General features: G+C 43.7%; 1 protein-coding gene across 4 annotated transcripts in view; it reads right to left on the bottom strand.

Moving 5' to 3' along the window:
- Positions 1-10,043: 10,043 nt before the first annotated feature.
- Positions 10,044-22,419, bottom strand: part of LNX2 (ligand of numb-protein X 2) — a 47,533-nt gene continuing 35,157 nt past the window's right edge. For all 4 annotated transcript variants that reach the window (XM_061457598.1, XM_061457600.1, XM_061457599.1 and 1 more), the window contains exons 5-10: positions 21,318-21,689; positions 19,917-20,063; positions 18,951-19,128; positions 16,949-17,180; positions 14,989-15,147; positions 10,044-12,452 (exon numbers count right to left, since the gene is read on the bottom strand). In XM_061457598.1, coding sequence (XP_061313582.1) covers positions 12,317-12,452; positions 14,989-15,147; positions 16,949-17,180; positions 18,951-19,128; positions 19,917-20,063; positions 21,318-21,689 — 1,224 coding nt within the window. In that variant the 3' untranslated portion in view covers positions 10,044-12,316. The remainder of the gene's footprint in view (positions 12,453-14,988; positions 15,148-16,948; positions 17,181-18,950; positions 19,129-19,916; positions 20,064-21,317; positions 21,690-22,419) is intronic.

Raw genomic sequence — 22,419 nt, 5'->3', positions numbered from 1 at the left:
TCTCCTTTTCTTTATTTTTACTCTTGTATCCAACCAACAACAGCAGCCTCTTCCCCTGCAGGTGCAGAGATGCAGAGCAATGGATGGGGAGGAAGGGGATGAGGTTTGCTGTCTGTATCCCACTAGTATGTATGTAGCCTGCATGAAAACCCATGCAGAAGCAGTGAGACATGAGGCTGGCTGACATGGGGTGGCTGTGAAAGGATGCCCCGCACTGTGGCCACATCCCCACTATGTGGCAGGGGAGCAGGGGCAGGCCAGGAGGGAGATGGGCTTTGCTCTGAGTGAGGACACCCTGGTGGTGCCTCACTGGTGAACGGTGGTGGTGTTGTCTAGCCAGCTGGAAGGGGATTGACACTGTGTGCACCCCCTTTCTGCTGGAAAGCACTCAGTGAGCAGGACAAGAAGAATGCTTCCACCAGAGAGTGTTTTGATGAAACTTCAAAGTGCTCCTGAGTGACGAAGGTACTTCTGCAATATGCCATTTCATAAAATCCCAGGGTCACCTTTCAGAAAAGCTTCATTGAGAACAGTCTTTGTTTCTGTACCATTTGTACATTATTTTTAGGTTTCACAGAATCACAGGGGGATTGAGGTGAGGAGGTTGTTTGGTCCAACTCCCTGCTCAAGCAGGGCCACCTACAGCCAGTTGCCCAGGACCATGTCCACAGCTTGGGAGCATTTCCAAGACAGGATTTGCTGGAAGCAGCAAGAACACAGGCAGTGGCAGGGGGTGGCTCATTCCTGAGTTACCAATGTTGTAGTGTGGTCACGTTTCCCTGACAGCCCCCAGACCACAAGTTTTGGGCTGGGTTTTGTCTGAGATGAACCATTTCCAACCCAGGAGCACCCTAAGGAGGTGGCTGGAGGTGATAGCTCCGCTGGCATGGACCTCTCCAAGTACTTCACCCCTTGGGCCTCCTTTGGGTGTTTTACATGTGTGCTCAATGTTGTCTGATGCTGCTGCATCCCAGGAGGTGAGCTGAAGTCTTTGTTACCTACATTTTGTTGTCTGCTCTCAAAACCAGTCTCTCTCAGGGGCTTTGTATCTGTCTTATTTGTGAAACTCCTCCTCCTGTCTATGGTAGGATTCATCTCACCTGCCTTTAGACGCTACTCGGTGAAAGCTGGTACCTTAGCTGCTCCCTTTCAAGACAGGGGGAAAAAAAGCTATGCCCACAGTGTGAGTCATCTGATTTATTCTAGACAACTACATTAGGATGAGATGAACAGCCCCTGAAAGTGCCAATTTCTCTCCATTAAGGAGACCAGGAGCCCATGCTCCCTGGTATAAACATTAGGTATCAACATGACAGATATCTGTGCCTGGGCAGAGCATCTCTATTCTCACACCTCATATCCAGACTGTCGGTGGGAGAGATGCCTGCCTGGTGAAATTCTCCTCCATCGTGAAGGTGCTGGGTAGCACAAAGGTTCCACAGCTACAGCTGTGTTTTACTGCAAAGTGTGAAAGTGCAACCTAGTTATATACCATGGAGCCCTTCCAGACTTCTAAAGCTGATGTTCATTTCCAGACTCGGGCTGAAGCTTAGCTGCATTGTCCCCAGATGTCTATTTTGTTGTTCCTGGTTTGCATAGATGAGTTTTAAACCATTATTTAAAGCTGTGCTTGTCTCACTTTACAATTCTGGGGCTGTCGCTGCATACACTGGGTTTTGAGAAGCTCCTTTCTGCCTGTTGCTGCTCCTGCACTGAGAAATACATTGACTTGACTGAGAATTTATAATTAAAATATCCGATGTTCAAAGCTTCCGTGAGTGGCAGTCAGACACACCTGGCTGAAGCTGGAAGCGGCGCAGTTTATCTGTTGCTTGCAGGTGCCTGTCACAACATGCCAGGTTTGTTCCTTGCTCCCTGGTTAGCTTTTATGCGTCTGACAATGAAAAATCACGTTGAAGGAAGGGGAAATTTGCATCGCAAAGATGCATCGCTGTGCTCAGCTTCCCGCCCTCATGATGCAGGCAATAGCTTTGTCATTTCAGCATCACAACACGTATGGTGTGCAAAAAGACACTCTCAAGCCCAGGTGAGCAGCTCCTTACTCTTTGCTGAGAATGGGAAACAGTGGAGAGAAACACAGAGTCTGCAGGATATGGCTGATAAAATACCCTAAACCAAGACAGATGACCACTGGCTGTTAATTTGTACGATACTAACCGAGCCTCACATCTTATTCACTCCGGTTGACTTTACATGGAGTCCCTGGGAGGAAACCATGGCCCTGGGGCTCTGCACAGAGGAGTTTGTTTGGGGAGCAAGGTTTTGGTTTAATTGTATTTCAAAGAACAGGTACTTAAATGCTCCAGCCATGATCAACAGCAGCAGCTGAGGAGCTGTGGCTTCTTGTGCTAGCAGAGCACAAATTAAGGCAAAGTCAAACCATTACAGACCTCTTGTTGATGGTCCATGTGCAGCATAGTCATGTAGCCCATGAGACCATAACACACACAAAGAGCTGAACATAGCTGACCTGTTTCCTAATAGAATGAACCAATTTAGCAATAAACAAAGGGTTTTCAAAAAGCAGACAAATGCATGGGACTGCATTAGATTGGGGCAAGCTTTTCTCTGCCTCATGGTGTGCAGCATCCACCTGCCAAAAGATGTGCCTGTGGTGCTTCTTGACTGATTCGACTCCTGATAAGAAATCCCTCCCCATAACTCCCTTGCCAACAAAATAACAAGACACAGAAATAAAATGAAATCAGTGTAGACAGAAGCATAGCTGCTGAGTGCCTTCAAAGCCTGCCCTGGGGTTGAGCCTGTCCTGGCTATAGTCCGCAGCAGCAGCTCTGGGCCAGGGTGGTGGGGCCAGTACCTTCCCAGGTCCTTTGGTAAAGGTAGACTATATAAATAGTGAGGGAAGGTGAATTAGGAGAGAAGGAAGCAAAGGAAAAATGAGTGAGGGTTGGGTTTTTTTAACCTCGCTAAGACTGATTTACAGCTGTGTAAGGAAGCAGAGCTGTGCCTTGAGGAGCTGTGGGTCTGGAATCAGAACAAACAAGTGACATTCAGTCTTGCCCACACTGGGCCACTCAAAGGCTGCAGACTTTTAGGTAATTATCTATAACTTTTTATCTATAACATATAGGGAGTTATAATTAGTTATATGGTAATTATATGGGTTATACATAATATATAGGTCATAAAAATGCCACCCAGTCTCTGAGAAGATACCTGAGGAGGCCACTGCAGTGCAGGTTCACATACATGGCCATTGACTGAGGGAGTATTTTCCTGTAAGTGTGAGACCCAGGAGACTCAGCTGATGACAAATATTTCTCCATGATTGATGTCTCACTGGATTTCTGGCAGATGCTTCTGAGAGGAAAAAAAAAGAGCAGATGTTTCATTCAAGAAGCTCCTTGTGAAGTACAATTCTTTCAGACTGCAGATCAGGTTGCTCTGGACAGCTAGGAGATATGCCTTGAAAACACAACTGGTTTTGATGTCCGGGAAGGTACTAACACTTGACCAGATGATGCTGGCAATACCGACACACAGAATCATAGAATCGTTAGGGTTGGAAAGGAGCTTAAGATCATCCAGTTCCAAGCCCCCTGCCATGGGCAGGGACACCTCACACTAAACCATGTCACCCAGGGCTCTGTCCAACCTGGCCTTGAACACTGCCAGGGATGGAGCATTCACAACCTCCCTGGGCAACCCATTCCAGTGCCTCACCACCCTTACAGTAAAGAATTTCCTCCTTATATCCAATCTAAACTTCCCCTGTTGAAGTTTGAACCCATTACCCCTTGTCCTATCACTACGGTTCCTAATGAAGAGTCCCTCCCCAGCATCCCTATAGGCCCCCTTCAGATACTGGAAGGCTGCTATGAGGTCTCCACACAGCCTTCTCTTCCCCAGGCTGAACAGCCCCAACTTTCTCAGCCTGTCTTCATACAGGAGGTGCTCCAGTCCCCTGATCATCCTCGTGGCCTCCTCTGGACTTGTTCCAACAGTTCCATGTCCTTTTGATGTTGAGGACACCAGAACTGCACACAATACTCCAGGTGAGGTCTCACACGAGCAGAGTAGAGGGGCAGGATCACCTCCTTCGACCTGCTGGTCACGCTCCTTTTGATGCAGCCCAGGATACGGTTGGCTTTCTGGGCTGCGAGCGCACACTGAAGCTGGCTCATGTTCATTTTCTCATCAACCAACACCCCCAAGTCCTTCTCCGCAGGGCTGCTCTGAATCTCTTCTCTGCCCAACCTGTAGTTGTGCCTGGGATTGCTCTGACCCAGGTGTAGGACCTTGCACGTGGCATGGTTCATGCACATGAACAGCCCCTGGCAGCCCATAGTGTGTGGAAGCAAGGACCAGCCATGCACCGTGGGAAGCTCAGCCCAAGGGGAGGAGGCGGGTGTGCTCAGGGGTGTTCTTGCCCCTCATGGCACTCAGCACTTGCTGTGCTTCAGCTTCACGGCGCAAAGGTGTTCACTGTATGAGAGATAAAAATGTGGACACTGAGACGGTGTCTACAGAGGAGTAAGGGACAGGGTCACAGGTTTCCAAACACACCAGTGCTGGAACGCAGCGGCTGCAGCACGAGTGAATAGTGATCACCTCTCCAACGGCCAGTGCCAGGAAAGGCTTCCTGGTTGTAGGAGACCAACAGTGCCTGAGAAAACTGAGCTCACGGTTGCTGTGAGAGTGAACCTGCTGACTGGGGAGCAAAGGTGTTGGGATGTTTCTCAGGTGAACCATGGCACTGGAGGAGCAGGCAGGACTGGGGGCACACAGTGCTGATGGTGCAGAGAGAGGGTGGCCCTGTGGTACACCACAGGAAGAATGGTCTAAGCCTGATCTGGACCTCCAGTACTCCCAGCATAGAGACACAACAGAACTGGGTACACCGTGGGAAGTGCAGAATCGGATCCCTGTCCGTCCTGAGCCCAGTTCATATGCAAAAGGCACTAGGGAAGAAGGGAGCTTTTACTTTTCTCCTCACTCAGAGAGTGATGCCCTAGACACACCTCTGCTTGGTGGGCAAGGAGCCATGAAAGGGGGCAGGTGAAGCAGAAGATGTGAGCTATTTTACCCCCGTCTGTGGGGCAGGTTAACTGGGATGTAGGACAGGGGCTGGCTGCTCTCTCCATGAGATGGGTTGCAACCCACCGGCAACACTCCAAACTTTACTACAGGTTCAGTTCAGCTGAGATGAGTTGGAGATTGAGCAGCTGAAATTCAACAAGTCTTGGCGTATCTGCTGCTCTGCCCTGCATGAACTCACACGAATCTGTATTTCAGCATTCATGGTAAAACCCATTCGTGCTGCTCAGGCCAGGCTGGAGCTCTTTTCTGCACCATTAGTTCCTGGGCTTGTTTTTCTTTTTCCAAAGTTCTCCACAGGTCATTCCCCCCCAGCTGCAGCGAGGGATGGAACAGCACATTGAAATCATTATTGATAAACAGTTACATCTCAAAGTTACACAGAGCCATTATTTCCAAAGATGTGAACAAAATGGTTGTGCATTGTGTGAATTATTTTCCTATTTGAAACACAGAATCTCTCTCAAATAGCTTTAAAACTGATATTGTAGTGAGCATCCAGTTTGTTCCATTAACTACTTTCGGAGTCAACTGGAGAACCACTGTTATTAATTTCAGTGGGAAGCTAAAATGCAGTTCATTTTCTGTAATTGCAGGCCCATCACCAAAGACCCAGGAAAAGCTTTTAATCCAAGGCCTTTTTAGAAGGGTCTGATTACATCGCATATCTTCATAAGGTGCATAATTACCAGGGCGTCAATCACAAAGAGCCAAACTTCCCAGGCTGTTAGAGAGCAGTTCCCTCCCATCACCTTGGGGCTGCCAGTCTCTGGGGTGCTGGGTGGGCACTCTCTGGGACACAGTGTGATGCTTCCTGCAGTGGGGAGCTGCAAACGCAGCAGCTGTTCCAGTGTCAGGCTGCACCCCAGGTGCCAACGGTGCTGGCAGCAATGGAAAACTCAAAGTACCCCTTACGCCTCCCCACGTCACAGACTGTGGGCTACAGGATGCTACAGCAGAGAGACATGAAGTCTGGAGGAAGCATTAGTGACTGAAAGCTGCCTTGAGAAAAGCAACACTTAAGGGGGCATAAGGGCATCACTGCAGTAGGATGTTGGACATGGAACATACAGAAAAGCAGTGGAAAGCTTGGGGACTAAAATCTAAGTGTAAATGCTGTTTAAGGGTGATAAAGACTCTGAGGGCTGAATAAAATTCCACCCCAAGGGCAGAGGACAACCTCCTACAGCTGGACTGCTGCCCCAGGACCCCTGGGCAGGATGAGGGCTGAAGCAGCATGGAGGCTCCTGGCCTGTCCCAGCTTGCCCCCATGGACATGACCCCGTGAAAAGCTGCCAGCCGTGCTCACAGACAGAAGGGAACACGTGGTCTAAAGTCAAGGTCTTTCCTACCTTGACTCTATTCAACCAAAACAGGATGGATGTAACACCTCTGGCATGCCTGTGGGAAGAGCTTAGAGGGGGAAGAAAGGAAAACCTTTGTGTCTGAGTTACTGCTTGCCCGTTTCACTCAAGGAGGGCCAGCCGTGAACCCTGCTGGGATCCAAGGCTGCTGCAGCTCTGAGGCGTACCTCAGGACCTGCAGCTGCTGGCAGTGCAAGGCCACCGTTCCCAAGCAAGGTCCTTTGTACTTGCAAGCCTGACTCACTGAGGTAACTCAGATCAGTGGAGACACAGATGTCACGAGACCAGCCCACTTAAATCAGGTATTTGATGTGCATTAACAGCCCCTTTCCTTTGGCTCTTGGCTTCAGTCCTCTCCTACATTAAGCACTGATGGATGCTGAGCAGTGGCTGCAGCAGCAGAGGGGTGAGAGCTGAAGCTGTTTCTACCCAGGGCTGCTTCACCAGTAAAGAGGAGCTACCTCTTGCTGTTCCTCACAACAAGGGACCCTTTAATTGATTGCAAAAAGAGTGGAGTGTACTTAGCATGCTGGTGGATGAGGACTAAGATGGGTAATAGTGGTGGCAGAAGTAGCTGTTGGGGAAGCAATTTAATGAATAAAAATGTAAGAAACAGAAAGGTCAAGCCTTGCCTCTGCTGTGCTGCATTTAATCTGCACATGGACACAGGACTCCGGGCTCCCAGTTCGGTCTATTTTTTTTTTAGCTGGCACATTTCCCCAAACACGGTAACATTTTTTAACCTCAGTGGATGACATTTCATAATATGTTTAAGGATCTGTAATATTTTATGCTTGTAGCTTTTTGCGATTGTTGTTCCAATATGGCACTGATGCCAGTATTAAAGTTTAATATGATTAGAAAGCTCAATTGTATAACCAAGGGGTTATACTCTTTATCTATCCTAATCTGATTAAAATGCTTCTCTTCAGTAGCTTTCCACAATCGCTTTATAGCAAAACCTGGGAGCAAAGCCACCAGCACTTCGATTTGTCCCAGATCAAAATACCAAATGGGCTCCTTAATTGTGTACTTCATTCATCACCATAAAAAGCTGGGGCCAAACTATAGACCCGGTTCGTTTGCCCTTAGTGCAGCTGCTCACTAAGAAAGGGCTTGTGGGACAGTCTGAGGCTGGCTGAGGTTCAATACCTGCATGGTTTATGAGCAGAAGAAAGGCATTTTGGGTCTTGCTGCCTGGTGATTTTGCACCACCATACACTATGCTTCAGGGGTAAAGCAGAGCTGCTGGATGAAACCCCTACACAGCAGAGGTTATCCTGTGGGCTATGGATCCACAGCATTAGGCAAGCCTAGTTCTGAAACCAGAGTTAGTGAGTGCTCCTGATGTGTTGACGTGAATGGGGGCAGCTACAGATGAAGAGGTGGGGATGGTTGTTCTGCAAGACGCCCAAGACTGAGTCACTTCTGAGACCACAACCTCTGACTCCCGTGAAGCCAAAGCTAGTGTTTAACACCATGGCAGGCTGCTGAGGAATGCAAAGTAGCCACAATGCCACTGTTTCTTCTCTCTAAATCCAAGCCACGGTCTCACTGTGGCTAAAGCAGGGCAGGAAAAGTCCAGGAAGGGAGCTGAGGTGCTTTAAGGTAAGTACTACTACTTGGGAAGGAGGGTGAAGAGGGGTAACCCCTCCTAGATGTGATATTTGCCCCTAGGAGTCACAGAAGGGGCTCTCCTCTTTCATCTCTTCCATCTTCATGTACTCCTCCTGCAATGGGAATGGTTTGCTCTCATACCTCCTTTGGCAAAACAAACGTGGCTGTTCCTGCTGAGGAGCATGCTGTTTGTGCCTGGCTGTGCTTGCAATGCACAGATTCCTTCAGCCAGCCTTTATCAGCAGAGTTTAACAACAAAAACAACCCCCAAACACACATTCCCTCTCCTTCTAAAACAGCTTCAGGCGCAGTGAATGCCACTGCTGATGCTGAGCAGGCTCCTTTGACTGGACTTTCAGGCCTCTGTGATTTATGAGGGTTGGTGGCATCACCCTACGGAAGGGAGTTCATCACCATCATATCAATGTATCATTGACATGGGCATTGCATCCGTATTGCACTGCTAATATTCATGGGACCCATCCACCACATCATATGGCAACAAAGAGGTCATCATCAACATTTAGCTAACATTAAGCTTTCTTACCCACATAAAGTTATTTTAATTGTCCCAGATGGATAAAGTCTGAGGCTTTCTCCACCCTCTGGGCAACACGTAATCTAAGAACTGTTCTTCACTAGCTGGACAGGTTTATGGCAGGTGCGATGAGGTCACTGCAAATCATTTTCTGTCTCTCCTTTTTCTATGTGTTGGGGGAGATCTGCTTTTTAGGTAAGCAAGCTTGCCTAGAAGGTGCCTGAAACAACTGGGACAAGGATGTTCACTGATTCAGTGACCTTCCTTTGTGTTATATTTTGGTCCCTGTATTATCAAGACATGTAATATCAGACATGCTGCCCTGCCTGGCATACTCATTCTTTTAACTCATCAGGATCTCCTAACTTAGTTCACAATGTATTAAAATTACCTCAGAAGTAAATGGTTAAGTCTCTCTAAAAGGAACTTGCCTTGCTTCTGATATTATCTGGGTCACACTGTATCTGAGAACCAGGCTTAGATTTTCACTATACCCACCCCAGATCTATTAGGACATTTACAAATAAATGGATTTGTAATTCTTTTGTCATGCTAAATTTTCCCCTCTGTTGTTACCTACTCTAAATAGGAAGTTTAGAGCAGCAAATTAAAAGTCTTCAGATTTCACTTCCCTGGCATGCTGTGAAGCAGAATGAACTGGTTTACATTCTTCACTGAGGATGCCTAGGGTTGTCTGGGGAAGGTGTTACTCCTATGAAGCTCCAGCACACAGATGACTTGGTCCACCACCTCACACAACTGTTTTGTGCACCTTCACCTGCAACAATGAATACATTAATCTGTCTGTAAATCAAAACTCTAATCATCTGGCTCCCACCTTACGAGAAGAGCTAATAGCCTACTGGTGGACGTGTCCAGTTTCTTCTGTACATAGGCATAGTTTTGTTTGAAAGGAACTCATCTATTCGTAACCCACTAACTACCGCAAGGACTAAAAGTCCAGGTTCTGGGTAGCTTTACTGCTAATCATTAAGAAATTGCTTTTAGATGCATTCCAGCTTCACGGACATCTAAAGATAGAGCATACTTGCCTGCAGGAGACTGAGAGGGGAACTGATTGCCAGGAGGCTCAAGTTCCAGCTGTAAAACTCATGTTTCCAGCAAGACTGTCTCCTTGCATCAAATCTATGCTGTGAAAACATCCTCCAGCTGATCGGTACCAGCTGGTGCTGAGGGGGAAAGGAAATGCTGCTTGTGGCAATGCACCATAAGGCACGCATCTCGCCTCTGCTTCAGAAACACTCCTCAGCGTGGAATTACTGGTTAAACAGCTGGTATGCTACCCTGCTGGGATGAGCATGCCCTCAGACTCTTTTGGTACATTCACTAACTGTAATGTATGATAAATCACAGCAGGAAATAAAAATACCTTAAAACCCAGTCTGGTATCTTTTGCAAAGAGACAATAGTTTGAGTTACTACAATGAGTAGAATGAAAGTTTATTTTCACTCATCCTCCATTAATACCATACAATTAGAATGCAATATCTGGAAAGAAAAATAACCTTGAAATAATTTAAAACAGAAGGCACAGAAAACCAAACCCAACTATGAAGCTACAAGAAAAAGAGGAGAAAATGATTCAGGAAGGGAATTAATTCAGAAAGGTTTTCTCACTAGACATTCTGATCAAAAGCTACAGCTCACAGAAACAAAACCACACAGTTTAAGCTAACCCATGCTTTTCTTACATACACACGTAAAAGAGAAAAAAAAAATCTAAAAATCTGATTTTTGCAGGGTTTTGACTGAAAAGTGTCATTTTAAAAATAATAATTAAAAACCCCAAACAAACATTAAATCTAGTACACACATCAAAATCTTCCCTACACTCTACACTAAGATGTACTTTACCAAAAAAATCCTCATTAAGAGCAAAGCATACAGTTAAACAGCATCTGGGGACGGGAGGAAACTGATTCTCAAATCAGTTAGAGTATCAAAGAAGTTTGGTATTTGCTTCAGGAACAAAGATTCTCAGTATAGTGATATACTGCAGAGGACATTCTTTAGTGTTTTAATGTTATGAAATGAAACTGATACATTACAGAGAGAAATAAAACCACTTCATTCGTATGAGATTTGTACTTTTTTTTTTTTGCAAAAGAGTAACTTTATTTCTTTTGAAAACAAAGCTACTGGGATTAATGACATGCGATAATATGCCCTGACATTATACCAGCTAAGTTGGAACATAAAGTTCATGCTTCGCAACTGAAATATGCTGTGATTCTCAAATACATTCTCTGGTAATGAATACTACAATACATAGTCATTCATAAAATCAGTTCAGGTTGGGAACCTGCTTTATAAATGAAGCTCTTTTTCAAATTTGCAGAACACTGACAACACACAGGGTTAGCTCCAGGTCAGCACATTTCCTTCTGTGCTCCACCCCTCTTTTCTTAAACAAATGGGTGCTTAGCCTACAAATATCATGGAAAGGCAAAGTCTAGAAGTTACAGGTTGGCTTGTAAAAATACTAACTACAATCCAAGAGAAACAGTATTACTCTACTGACAACTTAATAGCAGGTGCTCTCTAAAGGAAATTAAAATAATATTCTGAAATGCAAGAGAGATGGTTTCAGCATTTGGTATCTAGGCATTTGCACATTTGCCGGGAGGTGACAGAGTAAGCGCGAACTTTGCAGCTTGCTTTGCACTTGGACTTGAATTCAAAGAGCCTTCCTTTTAGCCTGCCCACTTGTAAACCATAGTGTATGGTTTCTTAACAGCTTGCTTTTTCCCTGGAAATAATTCTCTCATTTAGAAAGTACAAGTCAAAGTATTTTTTCCACACATGAACAAAGGGAGTTGACAACTACAATAGAAACGGTAAAAATGATCTTTGTAAAAATGTTCATCAAAATTCTCTGACATAGCAAAACATTCATTTGTAAAGTAAAGTCTAATACTGCAAGCCACTCACTCAAAGGCGACCTCGGGCATGTGTATTCTTGCCAGCGTTGCAACAGTAATTACTTCCATATTTCTTGCCACTATAGGATACAAACTCTGTAATATATTAAAGTTTCCTAGCAAAGAGTCCAGTTATTGCACTTTATAAAAATTCCAGTAATATCAGGCTTTTGTCCTACTTTTCTATGAACACTGATGCCCTGCATGAAAAATCTGGGGGACCAAGTGATTTCTGGTGAGTAAGATGGATTGCATGAATCAGTCTGAAATACTGAATCAAAATTGGAAAAGCTTACGCAATGAAGAGACGTACCTCTGGAAACAGATTTTGATTCAGAGCAGCAGATAGACGCGTCGTTCTGGTACTGACACATGTTCTTTTTGCAGGGAAGAATGGGCACATGGCTATTATGTTTATATACCACATATAACTTGAGGACTGCACAGAGAAACCCAAAGAACCACTAAGTTCTTCTGCTAATTTTACAAGCCTGATGGGGAAAGCTCAATGGCAACCATATCAGAGTGGGAGTTTCTCTGTGGGCTCATGTATATTTGCATTTGCGTCAGCAATAGATATATAGCAAACAGAAATGGCTATTTCAGGATGGAAAGATATACAGAGCAAGTCTGAGAGGCCTGTAAGAAAAAAGAAAATACAGCAGTTTTGGCCCTGCTTATAACCAGCTGTATCAATAGGGAAAAAGAAGATAGAAGAGATTTTTGTGCCAGCTATCTAGAAAAAGATGCTGCTTGAACCGAAGTGATTTGCAACTCTATATGAGGCTTCCAGGCCAACAAATCACTGTTAAAGTTACTTTGTTCCTCTGCTCCTTCAGCATGGGAACAAGTGCAGAATGGCTCATTCCAACTGTGGATAGTCCATTTACAGCAACAATCATATCGCCACACCTAAAAAACACAAGAAGAAGAAAACCAAATTATGACTACTGCTCTGCAGTAACCAGTACACACCAACAAACAGTTCATTGCTGGGGTGACAGTTTTGCATCAGCTGAAACACGAAGAGGTTCAATTTTAAGTCTGTTTTACTACTGAGATTCATCTGGGAAATTCCCAAATCACCACACTTCAATTCTAATACAAAGATAGTTCTGCATTAAGAGCTAACCTGTATAGAAACATGAAAAGAGAGATTCGGAAAGATCTAATGGAGTCAAGAGAAGATAATGAGATAGCATGTGCATGACAGAACCATTTCTGTTTGTTTGTGTGGATTATAACACATTTACACCAAGCATGCCTTCAGTGTAGGAGGTGTAACTAAAGATACTTACGGTTACCAACTGAAAACCTTGTTTTCAGGGGCTTACAATTTTGTCAAACATAACCATTTAGCTTGAAACCGCCCTCAGCAGATGGTTCAACTGAGCAGCTGTAGCATCTCTGTGTTTTGAAGCAGGGAGCAGAAACTTGGGAGGATGCTGTTTGTCAGCCTTGAGAAAACTGACCTCAAAGGGTTAAGTTCCAGTTTTTACAAGCTCAAGAGAAACTTCAAAAAAGCACCTTCCTATACTGACCATGCCCTGTCTCCAAGCATCTCCTTTCTGTGACTTGAGTGTGTGGCACCCACCAGAGCAGCCAAACACACCCCTGGAGATCACACAGGGCTCCTCCAGAAAGTGATCCTCCCAGCTATTGGCAGCACCAAAATGGATGGCAAAGTGATGCTTTCCTGGTGCCCTCCACTAAGGCAGAGGAAGAAGAGTCCGTGTGACCAACACCAGTCAAATGTGCATTCTGAAGGCCTTCTCTGCCTAAAAGAAGGTACCCCTCAGCCAAACCACAATGCTATAGTTGACTGAGTGGGGTCTCACTCACCCAGCCTTTCTGCTGAAGTAATTTCATCTTCTATAAAACCACACCAGACATATCATTTCATGTCAGAAAACCATCTTAACTATAGAACTGTGATACTATTTACTTCTTTCCTCCCTAGCCTAACAAAATATTTAGATAATTTAAACAAAATAGAACAGCTTCAAAAAGATCTACCCCACAATAACTCATGGTGCAGGCTTTAATGAGCTCTCCCTTGCTGATGGCCCATTTTTAAGTCCATATTCTCAGTGATTCAGAATATTCAAACATCACACAAGAGCCTCTTCTCCATTCCTTACAAGGGGATAAGTGTGACCACAGCCACTCTTCCCCCCTGCTTAAGAATGATGCTGAATTTCCATTTGTTTGAAGACTCCTAGTTATTAAGTCCCCCATCTGAAATTATTTACTTTGGGTTGAACTGAGATCTTTAAATTAAGCCAAACTGTTCTATAGTTGGCAAAAGAAATGTAATTCTCTATTCAGCCAAGCTATTTCTTCATTTATTTACTTAGTCATTGAACTGAAAAATCAATTACTGTCAAGGCTCTAGGCATAAGTATATTTTTTGCTTAAATTACTTTGTAAGTAAATTTATGTGTAAAAATCATGCCATAAAACTTCAAGTTGCATATTCTTTACTACCACCTTCACCAAAAAAATGAGTAAGAGAACATCTTAGCAATACAATAGGAATACAATCCTACAATAGAAATTGTAGGTCATCCTACAAGAGGCTAAGTTGCGTATTTGAATACTAGACCTGAGGGTTGCATCCAAATACAATATGTAAGTAAAATCATATAATCTTTAAGGTCAGGAGGGACCTCAGGAAGTCTATGGTCCCACCTTCTGCTCAAAGCAAGGTCAGCTATGAGACCTGACCAGGTCTCTCAGAGCTTTGTCCACTCTGGTCGAAGGAACCTCCAAGAGCAGAGGCCATACAACTTGTGCCACTGCCTGACCACCCTCATGGAGAAATAGTTTCTCCTTATAACCAATCTCTATCTCTTTTGTTCAACATGTGCCCACTGTTGCTTTTTGCCCCACAGCACTGTGAAAAGTCTCGGCTCTATTTCCTTGGCCATCTTCTTGCAGGTCTGGAAGGGGCTGTAAATTGCCCTCAAAGCCCTCTCTTCATGGAGCAGATGCTCCAGCTCCCACCATCTCAGGAGCCTTTGCTGAACTTGCCTCATGAATGTGCCTCATTTTTCATTGTCTTCCCTGCAATTAATGACTCTCAGGGTACTGGCATGGGGACTTGTTTTCTTAAAGACCTTTTCAAAGGTCTTTTTCATCTACTTTCTTGCCCTTCCATTAGCAATTAGCACCAGTTTCCAGCAGTGGCTTCAGAAGGCTATCTAAAAGAATAAAGCAGTTTTCCCCACTTTATAGTTCTGTCCTTTCAGCTGTTCTCTAGGAAGACAAAAACGTTACAAACTAGCCAGTTCTGCACATTATGCAATGTCCCTTGGCCTAAAGAAGAGGCCAAGCACTAATGAGATGCAACATGCTGCAGTGTATTTCCTTAAGCAACTAATTGCAGTACCCCATCACTATTTAAGTGTTGATTATTATTACTATTACTACTATTATTTTAGCTTACTTTAATCTTCCATCAAAGTATGCAGGAGTTCCAAGAACAATGGTTTTAATGAAGAAAGGCTGGTTTGTGTGGTTCTCCTCATAGCCACCAACGATGCTGAAACCCCAGCTCCCTAAATTGCTCCGCCGCAGTACCACGTCATGGCAGCTATGGAGGCAGCTGTGGAATGGAAGCACAGGATAGCAAGAGAAAAAGCCATGTATAGCACATATAGATATTTCTGTAGTAGGCACAACACCTGCTGTCTCATCATTACCACTGTGCCAAGCATGGAAGAGACGAGGAGGAATGGTGATTAGACTTCTGTTCCCAGAGTAATTTCACTATATTTAAACCGAATACCAAAAAACCCCTACAATCTTGAGACATAAAAGTGGTTTAAAAGAAATAATGCAGTGCTAGGATAATTACAACACAGTTAACTCTGTAATCTGACAGTAATGGAATGACATTTCAAGGATTTCATAGGTGGCAAGAATGTGGGTGAAAGACAGATACCTGATGTGTTTAGTTTCCAAGCCAAAAATGCAGTGTGTTTTTCTTCCACACCCACTCAGTTTAGGCTTTTTCTACTTTAAGTAATGATCTAAACATTCACGCATCACATTTGCTACCTCTGAACTGATGCATCTCCAGTAAGGGAAATATAAATGCTTAACCATTTTATTACACAGAATGTATACAGTGCGGTTCATGCTTCATCAACTGTACTGGTATATGTTATCTCCTGCAGTGAAAATTAATTCCTGTCAAATAAGTTGGCAATGACTGTAATTAAAAACAAAACATCCTAGACAATAATTTTAGGGTAAAAAAGATGCCAAGTTCTTTACTGAAGTACAACACTCCTCTAAAGAATTCAGCACAACGGATAGCATAACTTTAGGAGCCGCACATGAGCATCTGTAATATATAAGCAATAGGCCACTGTTGAAGCATGGAAAGGAAGTACATTTACCAAAACTGAGCTGTTTACTGAAATTAGGTAACTCATTAATATTTGAGTGGAAGAGAAATTAATTGATAGCAAAATTGATAGCAAAAGTGTGAAATCTTTGGAGGGCCAATACATGGTTCTCTTACCTTCAACTGCATTCTGCTACCAATATGCCCGGTTCTTATTGTGGCTTTATACTTCAACTACAGAACTGAGCCTTGGTAGCTCTATCAGAGAGGGAGGAATTAACCTGCACACCTTGACTGAAGTCAACTACACTCCTTGCTGTAGTGGGAACTCTTCTGGATAGCAAGCAATGCTGGAATAAGCTTATAGCTGTAGCCACAAGAGTGTGAAAAATAGAAGAGTAAAAATTAAACATTGTGATGTCCTGCAGACTGAACATTAGTGAAGGGGAGGGAGCTCACTGCAAATCTTGAAGAGATTTTGTATTTGGCAGAGATGGTAATGGGTTCTTGAAAAAAACCCATGGGAATTTGTAAGAGACCCATCTCAAGAGTCCATCAGAATGACAAGTCTGATCCATCCTAAGGTTATACACTTGGCCTTGCAAATTTAGGTAAGCAGAGAGACACGTGGGTTTACACTTTGGTTTTATTAACAATCTGTTTGGTTTTAGATATTCTACAGAAAATTACGGTTAAACAAGAAAAGATGGCTGGTGTTCAATGAGAAGAATCCACACGGTTAGTTACTAAGGTTAGTGAAGGGAGAAACTCGTCTATTAACTTCCAGTTTCCTACAGATACATTGCTCCTGCTCATAGTACACTTAGTAAACACACCGCCAAACAAGTAGGAAGGTGTCCCTGCCCATGGCAGGGGAGGTTAGAAATAGACGATCTTTAAGGTCCCTTCCAAACCAAACCAGTCTATGATTCTATGAGACTGTCAGGCAGGCAGAACTAAAGGCAAATGTGCTGCAACTAACAAGTTCTATGCTTTTGTATCTTGGACTTAACTTACAACAGGGAACTAATTACTTTATCAATCAATTCTGTACCTTGGCAGTCCCAGCCACATGACCCACGATGGCGACCAGCTGGCATCATATTCATTTTCACTGATGGTACTCAATTGCTCTTCATTAGCCTGGGGCTGTTCTTCTACAATCTGGACTTCCAGGGCTTTCAGGGCGACTACTGAAGAAGCAGCACTAGCTTTCAGCATGGCCACTGCCTCGCTGTGACTTAGGTTAGTCAAATCAATGCCATTGATGTCCAACAGCACATCACCTGTTCAAAGGAGCAAGTGAGAACATAACAATCAGCCTGTCAGAGTCCTTTTTACCAACAGCACCTCCCACATCAGAGTTTCATTTGATACTGTATTTTTTGGAGCTGAGGCAGTCTGTACTAAAAGCCTGGGAATGTGAATACCTTACACTGCCAGTTTGAAAGTTTAATGTACTGAACTACTAAGTTGGATCAGTATCATTTATTTCCACATAACACATCAAATGCTGTGACTTCTATGGTATATCACCTTGAAAATTTGAGACAGAAATTACCTAAACACCTCATCATCTCAGCTGCAACTGCTATTGCAGGTGCCACTGCATAATGACTTCCAGTGGTGGATCTTAGGTCCACCCTAACTTTAAAAGAAAGGAAAAATTTTGGAAAGAACAGTACATGCACCTCAAAGTAACCAACTCCTGTAGGTAAGTGAGGCTCCACAGAGTGTTCTATATCTTCTGCTTTTTCTAAGCTGTTACTCAGAAGAACAAAAAGGAATTAAAAAACTTACTGGAAAGACTGGTACAAAACCCAGTCCATTAGAAGAAAGAAACAGCATCCCTACAAAGATAATCTGGGAAAAGTCAAAGCCACTAAAAAAACTGCCACAATTTGTATTTTATTTCAGAATATTTTTAAAAGCCTCAGGATGAAAACAAGGATTTTATTTACTGCCCAAGCAGTGACAGCCTTCTCTTTCACACAATGCCTCACCTACTGATAAAAGCAGAAGTGCAAATGCCTGGGTCACATTTGGAATGAGACTCATATTTGAAAAGCTTTTTTCCTCCCAAGGAAAGCTAAAGTTGAGGTGCAGCTTAACTTGAAATTACTTTTGTTGCTGCTATGGCTGCTTTAGTGTTATACAATGCAAGAGCAATTGTGATTCTTCTCTCGAGTTTGCATTTCATAGTAGTACAGAAAGAGCATACCCACTGGTATGTGGGTGTAAATCTCCCTCTCTCAGAAGCATGTAAGTATGCTCCCACATTGTTCTTTTTAAACTTGCAATCTGTGAAATTCTTTTCCTAAATTTCTGTCCTAAAACAATCTGTAATTCTGTGAACCCTGAACTGCAGAGATCCATAGGCAGTCTTTGTTTTCCCTATGTTTTAATCATCAAATCCTTTGCTGTCAAACAGGCAGGCCTGCCTTCATCTACACTAAGTCTAATCTCCACCTCCCCGTTTCCTTCTGCAAAGCTGAGGAACAAGGACGGGTGCTATAGCACCCAGGAAGACTGGCAAACCCAAGCTGCCCCAGAGGATAAGAAAGCATTTATGAACCAAGATGAACACTGACGTAGCTCTCAGGGTAAACTTAGCGTGGGTGAGCTGCAGCCTGTCATCAGAGCATCTCTCCTGTTTAGATATTATACTGAGGAGCAGAGATTCTTCAGGCAGAACTGGGGCCCAGCCCACCCAAGTAAACACAAAAACAGGATGCATGTACTATACAGTACAAAGCATCACACCAGACCCTCAGCTCAGGGGATTACCGTCAGCTTTAAAGAATTTAACCAGACATTTCCTGGTCTCATCCGCTTCCCCTGCTATCGTTCTCTAAACATCCCTTTCCTAGAAAAGGTGGAAGTGTGATACTAAATAGTGTATTTCCATTATTGAAACATAAAGAAAAGCATCCATCTGTGGATGCTTCCTTACATCTGCGAGACGACTTTTTGACACCACCCAACTCCAGAGACCCTATTATTCAACAAGCAATCAGAGGCCACCCGTGCCGTGCCGCAGGGAAGCCAGGCCCCACCTCGTTTAATCCTGCCGTCTCTTGCCAAGCACCCGTGAGGCTGTACGCTTGTCACGAAGATGGGCAGTTCACCACTTTTGCTGCCTCTGCCTCCTGCCACTGTCATTCCCAGGGATTCATGCGGCTCTTTTTTCACAGTAATGTGCTTTTCTTGGCATGTAACGCACTGGGAAAGATCCTGTTTGACAAGGATAAATAACATCGTTAAACTTAAAGAAAAACCAGAAAACATAACTAAATACACCCCAATGCTATACTTAGGCACTTCAACAAAATGGTTTAAAAGCACTAAGTAGTGCAAATCAGCTTTGGCTGGATTTCCTCCAGGTCAGGGAAAAAAAAAAGCCCAAACCAAAACAAGCCATTCATGTAAATACTTAAATATAGTCAGAAAGTTTATGAAGGCCCATGCTGAAAATTTCACTCCAGTTTCTCTCAGCATCCTACACTGGAACAAGCTAAATTCTACGACTGCTCTACAAAACCACATGGTCAAAAGATTAGACACAAAACAGCACCAAATCTTTTGATGTCTCAGTGAACATCAGCATTACCTCATTTATTACGGCCTAGAACTACAAAGAAGCTCCTGAGAAATTAAAATACATGTGTTTTCATGATGACAAAGAGAGACCATTTTAAAGTCCTTACTGGTTGCAGCCAGCAATAGCAGCAACAAAAAAAATAACATCCTTGAATGACAGCTCTCCCATGCAGCAGTAACACATGAGCCATTTAGACAGTTACAGCTGTATGAGCTCAGAGAACTTGCTTCTTTCACTGCAGTCAGCAAATCCAGAAAAACAATGAAAAACCATTGCACAGGAGTTGCCTGCCTTTCTTTTTTAAAAAGAAAGTATGTAAAAAAGAAGATAAATCCCTTTCTTCCAATCTTACCTCACTACACACTTAGACTATAATGTAAGTAAAATGATATTTATACCTCTTAGAAGGAGAAACACCAACCTTATGTGAGTTAGGTCGGCTGTGAAACTGCTGCTGGGACTGGTGTTGGTGTGGGTTGCTGTTGTGAGTTGTGGTGTCTCGGATAATACTGACTGTCTGTGACTTCAGGGGTCTAGAGATGATCAAGTTCACTCTCTCCCCACTAGCCTGTCGAATACATAAAGCAAAGTAATTAGCAAGACGGGATATTGATTATTAGCAGAGAGAGAGGAAAATAGGTAGTGAAATATGTCGGAAATTTCCAGAGTCTTCAGATTTTGGTCAAAAGCTCTGAACACCTCTGGTACTTCCTTAAGAGACTTCCAAGAAAGATGTCATACAAGAGCAGACTATTAGATTCTGGAGTTAGGGGAGTATCAGGAGACTCAGTTACCAGATGTTAAACAAAATATCAATTCTTTCTATTGCTGCAAAACCATGCCTCAATAGATAAAAGTCACCCAGTATAAAAATCTGACCACTTTATCAAAAAACTGGGAAACAGAAATTACAGTTCTCAAGGCTGTTGTTATTTTCCTTTAACTGCAAGGGAAGTTACTGAATTGATTCCTGAAACAAATATTTACTACTCATTTGCACTGCAGTTCTCTATATGATGATGGCCTAAGCAAAGATAACTCAACTAGACTGCAAGAACCCACTACTGGTCTATTCCAACTTTCCTAAAACCACAGCAATTTTCACCAACATCTCATCAGCAGAAAGCGGCAATGGGCTGCAGCTGTTTTCTTACAGACTGTGAGAAAGGCATGGAGTTAAGGTTTTCCTGTGGGAACAGAGAAGGGTCATATGTCACAATGCATCAACCTTTGGGTAATATTTGTGTCCAGTTCGGAGTCAGACATTGGGAACAGCCCTTTCTTGAACACTCAGAAAATGAGTTTTACTGCACAGGACTCATGTAAGACCTATTTTTTTCCTTCCCAGCCGCTATCTATTTGCCTCTATGAAGTCTGACAAATCACTTCCCTGTTTTAACCCCAATTCCAGGCACAGGCAAATCAATACAAAACAAAGCCCACTTTTATAGAGCTTACTGAGAGACTTAAGCTATGATTTATACATATAATAATCCTTTTTTTTTCCCTCTTTTCTGCTAAGCAATAGGCTATATGCTTGCTTGTAGTAACTCCTTGCTCAAAAGATCAGTCTTTTAACCTTCAAGCTGTATTCCAGGGAAGACTAAAGCACTTTTCATTTCTGAGGAGGTAAAGTTCATTCTGCTAGGTGCCAAAGCAGGCCCTGTTTTGCACTATTATTTCCAGAACATAAATCACAGCAAATTGCATCGCTGCAGGCTTTTAGGCATTACACAAGCTGTTATGTCTGGACAGCCTCTACCCCAGGCTTTGCCCGAGAAATAAAGCTGAGCTAAGGACTCAGGTAGGGAATACAAATTACCTGTATAACCTGAGCAGCAAGCTCAGGTGTCCCGTGCTTCAAGTCATGTCCATTAATTGCAAGTACACGGTCGTTGCTGCAGAGCCTGCCATCTTGGGCAGCCAACCCCCCTTCCAAAAGGTCAAGAATAAAGACCCCTGGCTCATCTGTTCTGCGCACAAGTTTAATGCCAAGCTGCTCACTGGAGTCGCGCTTGTGCAGCGTCACTTGAAAGCTGTCTTCCCGCAGGGAGCTGGTGGTGTCCGCATGGTTGTGTGTGCGGCTCCCATACCGCCTCTCTCGCAGCACAGTGAGGTGCAGCACTGAGCATGGCTGGGAGAGCACAGCTCGAGCGTGGTTGTGGGACACATTGCTTATGTCAAAGCTGTTGACCTGAAAAGCAACAACAACAATGAAACTGGAATGATATTTTCACGTGTTTAATTGTTCCTGGCTACACCCTCTCCAAACTAAATTCAGAGCTCACTGCAAAACCAGCCGTAGAGCAACCTACATATCTGACCCTACCAAGCTTCCTCTCTCAGCATTCCATCGTCTCCTGCAAACCCACTTTGGCTGCTCAAACTACAAGCCTACCTTTAGATTTGAAAAGATCCTTGAGATCACCGAGTCTAACTATTAACCCAGCACTTCCAAATTCACCCCTAAGCCATGTCCCTAAGCACCGTGTCTTTTAAATACCTCCAGGGATGGTGACTCCACCACTTCCCTAGGCAGCCTGTTCCAATGCTCAACAATCCTTTTGGTAAAGAAGTTTTTCCTAACATCCAATCTAAACCTCCCCGGTGCAACTTGAGGCTTTTTCCCACAAAGGTGACATCTCTCTAAGTCAACACCTTCTGTCATCACACTCTAGGGTTTTTTGTTCTCCTGGTCTCCTACACTTGCTTTCCTTAGATCTTTATGTTGTTTGTTCTCCATGACAAGAACTTCGTATGGGCTTTCAGTATCAAGCCCAGCATCACTTTAAAATAATAGCCATAAAAAGAATACATCAAAATCTCTGAAGAAAGCCTATGTCTAACAATATGCAGTACTTCCATGATGTGAAAAATTAAAAAAAACCAAACAGCTTGAAATCCAAAATAATGAAATTTGTTCA

Source organism: Pezoporus flaviventris, unplaced genomic scaffold, assembly GCF_033815535.1.
Source record: "Pezoporus flaviventris isolate CSIRO_AGI_PZ_B2104156 unplaced genomic scaffold, CSIRO_AGI_Pfla_v1 ptg000025l, whole genome shotgun sequence".
NCBI classification, from domain to species: Eukaryota; Metazoa; Chordata; class Aves; order Psittaciformes; family Psittacidae; genus Pezoporus; species Pezoporus flaviventris.
Note: the sequence above shows the minus strand (reverse complement) of the source record. Positions and strands in the feature narration are given on the sequence as shown.